Source organism: Cyclopterus lumpus, chromosome 24 (genome assembly GCF_009769545.1).
Source record: "Cyclopterus lumpus isolate fCycLum1 chromosome 24, fCycLum1.pri, whole genome shotgun sequence".
NCBI classification, from domain to species: domain Eukaryota; kingdom Metazoa; phylum Chordata; class Actinopteri; order Perciformes; family Cyclopteridae; genus Cyclopterus; species Cyclopterus lumpus.
In genome coordinates, this window is record NC_046989.1 from 4,329,085 (window position 1) to 4,339,763 (window position 10,679).

The 10,679-nt window shown below is 50.6% G+C and overlaps 1 protein-coding gene across 1 annotated transcript; it reads left to right on the forward strand.

The window, feature by feature from the left end:
* The first annotated feature begins 207 nt into the window (after positions 1–207).
* Positions 208–4,997, forward strand: LOC117727267 (1-phosphatidylinositol 4,5-bisphosphate phosphodiesterase beta-1-like). Its single transcript, XM_034527468.1, has 2 exons — positions 208–576; positions 4,833–4,997. Exons 1-2 carry the CDS (start codon positions 478–480, stop codon positions 4,989–4,991), a joined length of 258 nt encoding a protein of 85 aa, XP_034383359.1. The 5' UTR covers positions 208–477; the 3' UTR covers positions 4,992–4,997.
* The last annotated feature ends 5,682 nt before the right edge of the window (positions 4,998–10,679 follow it).

Consider the following 10,679-nt stretch of genomic DNA (forward strand, 5'->3'; position numbering starts at 1 on the left):
ATCGATCCCTCCCCCTGCGTGGACTTGTTCAATGTGAACACCAGACGTGTAACTCCTTCAGATGCCCCCCTCCTTCTCTCTCTCTCTCTCTCTCTCTCTCTCTCTCTCCTCCCTCCCCTCTCTCTCTCTCCCCCTCCCTCCCCCCCCCCTCTCTCTCTCTCCTCCACTGTGCGTGAGCCGCATGTCGCTCAGTCAGTGAGTGGCCCCGGTCCGCTGCGCCTGCGTCCGCCTCCACAGCTCTCCAAAGAACGAGACGCGCCGCCGCCGTCAATGCGGGCATGACATACTGGCTGCAGTGTAGTGGGCTTCCGTCAGCCTGCTTGTAAGCAGATCACACACGCGCACGCACACACACACACAGACACACACAGACACACACACAAAAAGGAGAGGAACAGAAGAAGAAGAAGAAAAAGAAGAAGAAGAAGAGCGCAGTGACTCATTTCCAGCCGCGCGTCGAGCACAGCAGACGAGTCGATGGCAGGGGCTCAGCCGGGAGTCCACGCGCTGCAGCTCAAGCCCGTGTCCGTGCCCGAGAGCCTGAGAAGGGGCAACACGTTCATGAAATGGGATGATGTAAGTAACGAGAGAGAGAGAGGCTTCTTGTCTTTCTGAGTTCCCCCTGCACGCCTTATATTGCACGCATGCACGCGTGCCACCAGAATGTATGTATCACCCAGTGTGTGTGTGTGTGTGTGTGTGTGTGTGTGTGTGTGTGTGTGTGTGTGTGTGTGTGTGTGTGTGTGTGTGTGTGTGTGCGCGTGCCGCTCATGCAGCAGCGGGACCAGCGCAGAGGACGCCGCGCCGCCTGCAGTGGGTCTCGCCGGTTCGGTGGTATAAAGAAATGCCGACAAGTGCTTTGTTTACATCTCCTGAATATGTGTGCGTGCGTGCGTGTGTGTGTGTGCACGCGTGTGTGTGTGTGTGTGTGAGAGAGCGATAGGACAGAGGGTGCGTGTTTGCCAGTGCTTGTGTGTGAGAATGAGCGCGCTGCTCATTAACTAAGGTTGAATATTTGAATTACGCCCCCCCCCCCCCCCCCCCCCCTCCTCTATTTCCCCCCTTCACTGAAAAGGTTTATTATTACGTTTTGATTTTATAAATGAGTTATAATTAATTGGCTCAACAATATCGCAGAGTAGCCAGCGGGCAGGAGTTTGAATAACGGATTTATTTCTTGTTGTTGTTGTTTGTTGTTGTTGTTGTTGTTGTTGTTGTTGTCCTTCGTCCGGCTCCACACTGGCCGTCTAGACGAAGTGAGATGACCTTGATTCAGATTGATTGCGCGCTCCTGTTGGCAACAGGAGCAGCAGCCTTTCACCGGACCGCCATGACGCACTGCACCGTCCCCGAGCCACCAGCAGTGCGCGCGCTCCGGGGTAAACCCCCCAGCTGTTGCACTTCAAATTGAATATTTCATAATAAGTGACCTTATTGCTTGTTCTTTTTCCCCTCCTCCCTGTTTTGTATCTCTTGTGCCGGCTTCCTCCGCCGTGAAAAGGACTTCCTGTGATTCTCCTTTCACATATTTACCCCCCTGATGCCTCATTCGAGCAGCATTCCTCTGGTTTCTCCCCCCCCCCCCCCCCCCCCCCCCCCAAAAAAAAAGCGTTTTTACGCTTCTTCTCCATCTGTTAACTGCACGGTTATCGTCTCCTGTGCGCGTTCACGGGAACCAGCTCATTAAAAAAGATCAGGAATGCCTACATGCTGCTCAGCTGTTCCTTAACCGTGCTGTTTGGGCATGTGTGACATTTCTGAAAACGAGATGAGTGAAATAATCCTCAGGTGATGCAGCCAGATGGCATCGCTCTGCGTTTATGAGCGTGTGAATGTGGTCAGTGCAGATGGCGGAGAGGGGGGGGGGGGGGGGGGGGGGGGTCGTGCACACTTGGAAACCTATACCGCTCTGTCAATCATCAATGTTAAGCAGAGATAAGAGAAGTGGAGCGTTTCAGAAGGAACTATCAGCTCTCTGCTTGGTATGTTGTGAGAAAGGGGGATGGGGGGGGGTGGGGGGTGTTTGCGTACCCATACTTTTGTGCATGTGGGCCCGTGTCCAGAAACCAAAATGCCCAGCAGGCCTTTCCCGTGTGAAAACACAGATGCACGTCGGCTGCTTCGTTTCCCGTGCGCTCCTTCCTGCCTCCGTCCTCTCTCTCTCCGTGTCGCTTCATGGAAAGAATCACAGACTGGGAGAGATAAAGCTTTAATACGCCGTCCGCCGAAGAAGGGATTGAATTAAGTCGCTCTCTTCTTATCGCGGTCGCTGGGCTCCGCTCTGACCTCTCTGCCCACAGAACGCCGTACGAGCAAATCCCAAACGAATTCTGAGGTCGTTTTTCTTTCTTTTTATATTTTATTTCACGGCTCTGGAGGCAGACAATGTGTTGAGTTTTATTTACTGTGTCTGTGTGTGGGGGGGGGGGGGCTCGCTGTACTGTGCTGTCTGAAGCTCTGCAGACTCCGGGGTGCACTCTGCCGGCTCGGCTGCCTGTTGAAACAGAACCGAGGAGCAATCAGAAAAAAAAACCTCTCCGAATGTTTTGGCCGGACCTCCTTCCGAAACTCCCTGGCGCACCAAACACACACCGCTGCAGACAGCTCGACTCAAACACGGCTCCCCTAACGTTATAAAACAGAATGTAACGAGTAAATACCGTGGTATGAATGCACTGAACGCACTGAATCTAAATATTTGGTAATCGGATACCAGATCGGCGTGTTGTCACCGACGCCCCGTCCAGCTATTTGAGTCAGCATCGGGCCCGATAACCGATACCCGTATGGGTTCGTCTCTTGACTGGATTATCAGTCAGTGCGGCTCATTCGGCACCAATGGGTGTCTAATGGTGCCAAAGGGAGAAGAGGACGGATCGCCTGACGGATCACCGACCGTGGAAAAGATGTCTTACGAGCTGACGTTCGTATCGGGCCATCTCGGTCGGCTGCGTATTGAATGGGATATTATCGGGCTCCAGGGGGGGCGCCTAATATCCTTTAAAAGTAGTAGAATATGTCATTAGCATAACAAGATCAAAATCTCCCCTCTGAGACCCCCCCCCCCCCCCCCCCTCAGGCGTAAAGCTAATGACACAAACCCTTCACTCAAAGAAGATGCGGCGTCTCGTGGCGTTTGTACTTTATCTCCTCTTAATTCATGTCTTCTTCCCATTAATGACAAATCCTCAATGCACATCGAACGGCAGTGAAAAAAGCTTTCACCACTCCGGAGGTCGTAATCTCCACAAAATCACTCCCCGACTGTAATCCGCAGTTGTTGTAAGTGCATGTGGTTTCTCCTTTTGCGGGGACCCCCGCGAGAAATCTGTTGCTAAGAGTCCATAATGACTTAATGTGTTTGTGGTGACGGCCGTGGAGAGTTTATAAGACATTAAGAAAGAAAAACCGACTTGCGTCGTTAGGCGGATTCACCCGAGCTCCCTGACACCATGGACGATCGACTGCCACATCAACCCCCCCCCCCCCCCTCTCACACACTCCCGGAGAAGACGATCCAACTCATTATCATTTCATAAAGGTTCCCCAGGAGTAAGTGATGTCTTCACGGGGGGGAAGAGATATTAATGTGTCAAAGACAAATTGGAGAAGTGGATTGTAACCGGAGATTTGGCTCCAAGAACGACGAGCGGGAGGCCTTTTTTCCCCTTGTTTTTCTTGGCCTCGGGTGGTGGTAGTGTGGGCGGGGGTGGGGGGGTGGGGGGGGGGGGCTGTGAGTCCGGCGTGTGAAGATCCCAGGTTCTGTCGCCACGCCAACGGAACCGAGCCGACGGCCTCTCGAAAAAACAAGTCTCTTTCGGTCGATTTTCCATCGGGGAGCGACGTCGCCGACTCTCCCGATGCTCCTGAAATCCACGGAGTCGCTCGCTTCCGTTTCTTTCTCTTTGCCCCTTCTCTCTTTCTTTTTGGACAATTCCTCCATGGCGTTCATTCGCTTCCATGCATCGGGGGGGGGGGCGGTTTCAGATCTGCTAATCGTCCGCCCCGCTGCACCTCAACCGCGGACTCCTTTTTTTTTTTTTTTACGACCGCATGCCGGCTCCCGGCTCAACCCTTTCATATCCTACGCCACCAGTCGCACGGGGGGGGGGGGGGGGGGGTCACCCAGAGAGAGAGAGAGGCCATTAGCCACTTCGCCCCCCCACGCCGCGAAAGGGACATCGTTAGAAGCCTTCGCTCTCGCTCTGTGCAGCACAACGCGGTTTACATCTCTCTGATCTCACAGCCGTGGCTCATTGAAGAGGACAATATGTTACTGTTGTGCTGGACCGAGGCTGTGGACACACACACACACACACACACACACACTCACACACGCACGCAAAAAAAAAGAAGAAACGGCTCTTTCTTTTTATAGAAGCACCCAATAATATCTAGCGTTGCCATGTATGCCTCAGGGTCAAACTGTGCTTGTGTGTGTGTGTGGCAACTGTGGGAAAGCATTTGTCTGTTACTAGGGGGGGGGGGGGGAAATGGGAACAGGTGTGAAGAAACCTGTAGTTCATGATTGCAGGTGTCTCAAATGAACACACGCACACACACACACACAATACACACACACACCAGGCTCCTTGGTCATGTGTGGCGATACCAGTTCATGACGGGGAAAGCACCCTTGAAGGAAATGGTTGCGTGCTATTTTGTTTTTGTTTTCACAACAGAAACCGCAGTTTTAATCCCATTTCATACTCTGGTGTGCACGTGTGACGAGACACACACACGCGGGCCGTTAATCGACTCACACGGACGCTGTGGTAAAAACACACGTTGACTCCAGATGTCTTCTTTCTTTTGTTTTTCTTTTTCTCCAGGATTCCACGACCGTGACCTCGGTGACTCTGACGGTCGACCCCAACGGTTACTTCCTGTATTGGACCGACCAGAACAAGGTGAGACTCAACTCAGCGGTCTTTGCAGGCTCCTTGAAGCTCACCTGGAAGTCTCTTTGGAGTCTTAAAAAAACTTTTTGAACTCGGAAGATGAAGAATCCCGCATTTAAAAAGCTTAATAATAAAGCTTAAAAAAAGCAGCAAGACACCACACGCCCGTTTATGCTCCTTTGACACAGATGACGCGAGCAATCATTTGTTTCTTCCATCTCGGTTGATTAAATGTTGAACTTCATTGCTCCGCATCGTGTTGCTCTGACACGTTGCCCTGCTATGTGTTGCTCTGACATGTTGCTCCGCATCGTGTTGCTCTGACGCGTTGCTCTGCATCGTGTTGCTCTGACACGTTGCTCTGCATTGTGTTGCTCTGACGCGTTGCTCCGCATCGTGTTGCTCTGACACGTTGCTCTGCATCGTGTTGCTCTGACACGTTGCCTTGCATCGTGTTGCTCTGACGCGTTGCTCCGCATCGTGTTGCTCTGACACGTTGCTCTGCATCGTGTTGCTCTGACACGTTGCTCTGTATCGTGTTGCTCTGACGCGTTGCTCCGCATCGTGTTGCTCTGACACGTTGCATCCTGCATCGTGTTGCTCTGACACGTTGCCCTGCATCGTGTTGCTCTGACGCGTTGCTCCGCATTGTGTTGCTCTGACGCGTTGCTCCGCATTGTGTTGCTCTGACGCGTTGCTCTGCATCGTGTTGCTCTGACACGTTGCTCTGCATCGTGTTGCTCTGACGCGTTGCTCCGCATCGTGTTGCTCTGACACGTTGCTCCGCATCGTGTTGCTCTGACGCGTTGCACCGCATCGTGTTGCTCTGACGCGTTGCTCCGCATTGTGTTGCTCTGACGCGTTGCTCCGCATTGTGTTGCTCTGACGCGTTGCCTTGCATCGTGTTGCTCTGACGCGTTGCTCTGCATCGTGTTGCTCTGACGCGTTGCTCCGCATTGTGTTGCTCCGCATTGTGTTGCTCTGACACGTTGCCTTGCATCGTGTTGCTCTGACACGTTGCTCCGCATCGTGTTGCTCTGACACGTTGCTCAGCATCGTGTTGCTCTGACGCGTTGCTCCGCATCGTGTTGCTCTGACGCGTTGCTCCGCATCGTGTTGCTCTGACGCGTTGCTCCGCATCGTGTTGCTCTGACGCGTTGCTCCGCATCGTGTTGCTCTGACGCGTTGCTCCGCATCGTGTTGCTCTGACGCGTTGCTCCGCATCGTGTTGCTCTGACGCGTTGCTCCGCATCGTGTTGCTCTGACGCGTTGCTCCGCATCGTGTTGCTCTGACACGTTGCTCTGACACGTTGCTCTGGCATGTCAGCGCAGCATTTGTTTTGCAGACATTTGCCTGAAACTGCCCAACGTGCCCTCGAGTATTGTCAACGCACCACCACGCGAGGGTCTTCCACTTAGCTTGTCTACTTGTCGTGGAGGTTTTCTTTATTTTTAAACGTGTGCACTGACCCAGCTTTCATTCAAAATGAACACACACACACACACACAGAGAAATCTGAACCGCTGCACCTGCGGTGCTCAACTTGACACCTGTGAGAATATTCCATAGAGCATTGTGTGTGTTTTTTTCTTTCTTTTTTTCTTGTTTTTCCTGGTCGAGTTATGTTCAAAGCCTTTTTTTTCTGCCCTCGCCGGGGAACAAGGTTGTGAAACCGAACGTTATCGGCCTCCGTGACCTCGTCCCGATCACGTGACTTCCTCTCTCCGTTTTTTAACCTTAATAGAGCGAGCACAGTTCGCGGGAGGCCGTCCCAAGTTCGGTCACGCTGTTTTTTTTTTACGATGTTCTTTATTGTCGGCATCCCGTGTTGGCGTGCAGAGCGTATCGCGATCCTCTTCTCGTTGTGTTCGTCCGTATCACCAAAGGCAGTTAGAGGCTAATTAATAGCCACCATTGATTGGATGTTTTCCTACATGAGGATATTTCTCTGCATGTCGTTCCTGGAAACGAACACGCTGAATGTGGACAAAAGAAAAGCATGTCTTCAAGGCCTATTTAGACTTCTTTGAGTTCCTCTCGAGTTAACCATTAACCTTCGCTCTTCAGTTTTATCGCCGATTGTGACCTCTAGCCTTTTGAGAATGTGTTTTTTCTTTTCTTCAGTGTTTTAAGTGTTTTTTAACGACAATAATTGACCAAAGTTAACTTCAGACCCCAGCAGCAGGATTGTGTCTCTGACACTCGCACTACCTACAATCTTTACACTGCACACTAAAGATACGTTAATATGTAAGTGACGAGAATCTCGCCTTTTAAAGTTGATGAAAGATTGTAAGTAAGTGCAGATACAGTATTTGTGTTATTCTTATTGTAAAAGACGGTTAAGATAAGTATACGTCTTAAGTAGACAAATAAGACTTCTTCATATTATTTATTTGATACTTTTCATGCATACAATTTGTGCCTTCGCCAGGGATGGAAATCATCACCCTCGTCACCTTCCTCACCCGAGGGGTGTCTGTTCTGTCTCTCAGCCGCACGCACAATAACTCTAATTGGGCTTGAAGAAAAGGCTCCCGGGATGTTCCACAAAGGTGCGTTTGTATAACGACGTCCCCGTCTCGCGCTCTAGCTCCCCGATGGCGTCGCCACATCTGCTCGGCAGACCAAATTGAAACCGGCCCGGGACGCCGTGTCCAGTCGCTGTGTGTGTGTGTGTGTGTGTGTGTGTGTGTGTGTGTTTTGTGTGAGGCTCCCAATGCCTGATGGCCTGCGGAGTAAAAGCATTCCTCGGATTCCTCAGAAGCGCAGCGGAACTGTGCTCGGTGCGCTCGCTTTCCAAACACACGCAGTTACTGATTTTTTTTTTTTTTACTTTTCACTGTTCTGTCAAGTTTTTTGAAGCAGGACTCATATTTCAGAGTTACAAAACTTATTTAATGATACAAAAAAATGCTGTCTAAAATACAATTTAAATAATATTAATGATGGCTATCTGATTTTGCTCTAAACTCAACCTTGACCTTTTGACTACGTGTGACAATGATTACAAAAATATTAAAAAAGGTCGGATACTAAAGTGCAGCAAATCATCTCTTCCTTTTCCCCCCACCAATAGATATATTCTCTGAATGAAGTTACAGTCCCATTAATGCGAGCGGGAGGGAAAGGTGCAGACGGTATCATCACGTTCAAACATTGAAGCCGTGCTGTGGTCAACGGCAACACATACAGGGTTAAAAAAAAAAAAAAAAAAACATAACCAAAAGACAGCAAGCTGAGGCTGACATTAATGTTCTGTGGCCAGCTGTGACATGGTCCAAGAGCTGAGCTCTTAGCATGAATAAACAATGGGCATTGTCTTATGACATTAGCTGTCTGTCATTGTCAGGGGGCGGGGCAGCTTGTGGAATTAGCTGAGCGTTGCGAATTCCCGAAGGACTTGTTTTTCTTTTTTAGGACGCGTGACTCGACTCCGAGGGCCTTTTTTTTTTTTTTTTTATAACGCAGACTTGAGACTCGTGACAGAAGATGGATGAGAGGACATTTCCTGCTATTCTTTTTTTTCCATCTCGTGGTGCGTGTTTGCGATCCAGCTGTGGACTGCAGCCATGTTTTTAATAAGGTCGCGGAGGCAAAAGGGGTCGTTTTCACAGCCGCGAAGACTCAAACGTCAACTCTGTTTAGCCGTGTTGTTCTTACTGCCTTTTTCTTCCCTCCCCCCCGATGACTCAGTCCTCTCGTTTTCACATCGACGCCTTTTGGGTTGCAGTCGGGGCCGTGCCTCTACTTCTAAACATCTAGTATTCTGGGGGAAGAGTTGCAAAAAAAGAAAATCGAGAGACGGCGGCTAAGACACCCCCGGGATTCAGAGACAAGCTTCACTTGATTCCTCCTTCTACGAGTGGACGCTTGCCAAGACGGGAGTCTGAACGATGCCACTCGAGATGAGTCGATACGGGGGGCCCCCCCCCCCCCCCCGATTTGCGGGTTCAATGGTATTGCGCAATCACGCCCCCCTTTTCTCCTCCGTGGCTAGAAACAGGTGCACACTGTGCAGCTCCGTGTCCGCTGCTGTGTAAACTACTGCCGTCATAACTCTCCCGTGTTTGTATGTGTTTGGTTCAGAGTCCATTTGGACGACTTTTTTTGGTTCTTTCGGCATGCTCTCTCTCCTTCACCTTGAAAGACCGTCTGTTTTCTATACACACACACACACACACGCACACACGCACACACACAGCGGTTCTGATGAAGGCAGGACAGGAACGTGTTCAAACTCAGCTGTAAATCGACGCCACGCTGTGACCCTTTTTACTCCTCCATCGGAAGTACATTAAACCAAAGTGCCATAAATGTTGGCGGCAGGTCACTCCCACCTGATGGGAGTGTCACTGTGGAATGACACCTTTTCCCTCAGCTGTTCACACACTTAAGAACGGGGGAACTTGTGTGTCTATACTTCCTTGAGATCCCTGTTCACAGTTTTGCAATAACACTTCCTTTCTTTTTCCGCAACAGTGACTTTGTAATGGGGCAATTACATGGCTTTTGTCAAACTGCGCGTTGGTGACGGATTAGCACATTTGCACAGCTTCTATTTTCAGAGAGCGGCTGTTTGGCTTCCACTCGCCAGGAAATCTGCTCAGAAAAGAGACGTCGATGTAAGACACTAAGTCGCCGTTTCCACCTTTACACGCGGCTTCGTAATACCGGTTACAGGGTCACGGTAGCTACAGATCCCAGCTCATTTGACCACATTTGAATACATGCAAATGTATGCATGTGATGCGTGTACTCGCATGCGACAAACACAACCAAAACAAGCGCGCCCATTCACCCACACGCAGTCGCCGGCGTGACGACATTCCTGCCGTGTCCAACCGGGAACAGGTGCATCTTCTTCTTTTTTTTTCTCGTAGGGTTAAAAATAGTTCCTGCTTCGGGGTTGGTTGAGCCTGCTTTCAAAGGGGGAGGAGCCACTTCCACACCGAGAGAGAGGTGACTGAATTAACGGCCTTTTGGTTTAGTTGCCATGGTTGCCATGCGACGGCACACCTTGGAAATGTCACATTCTCCTTCGACCCCCGCTCATATTCTGGAGAATGTTGTTTCCTTCTCTGTGTGTGTGTGTGTGTGTGTGTGTGTGTGTGTGTGTGTGTGTGTGTGTGTGTGTTCGTTCTCCCGAGCAGGCAGTGGTTATAACAAAAAGGTTAAATGATTTCTCCCGATAGATTTATGTTTCAGCCGCGTGCCAATTTCAGGACGTCGGGCCGGACGAGCACTCAGCCGATGGCATTGAGCGATGTTCGGAGGTGAAAGACAGTTCAAGCCGGCCGCCGTCTGGTGTGCGTGTGGCGCATTGCTGAATTGAAATAATCCAGAGCATGAATGAGTATAAGGCTGTTTTGGGATCATCTTAAACACACACACACACACACACTTGATGCGCAATCACACACACACACACACACACACACACACACACAATCTCTTCTCTCCGCTCTGTCGTAGCGAAGTTCACACATCTGTTTCTCCCGACGCAGCAAGTTTCTGTGATTACCGAGGCTGCTGCTCCTCCGCCCTCCGTCAGCACTCTGTGGTGGTGAGAGGCGGAGGGGGGAGGAGGGATGAGGAGGGGGGGGGGGTCATAAATCTGCAGCCAATCGACTGAAAGTGAATTGTGACCGACTGCCAAGTTATTGCCCAAAGGCCCAGAGGCCCTATTTCACCAGAGCCGGGAGTCGAGACGGACGGAAAGAAATCTGAGAGAACGTTCATGATGAAGATGTTCATGATGAAGACGTTCATGATGA

Coding starts and splice junctions, on each gene's coding strand:
- LOC117727267 (XM_034527468.1), top strand. CDS start 478: ATGGCAGGGGCTCAGCCGGGAGTCCACGCGCTGCAGCTCAAGCCCGTG. Junction 577..4,832: donor CGTTCATGAAATGGGATGAT/GTAAGTAACGAG, acceptor CTTTTTCTCCAG/GATTCCACGACCGTGACCTC.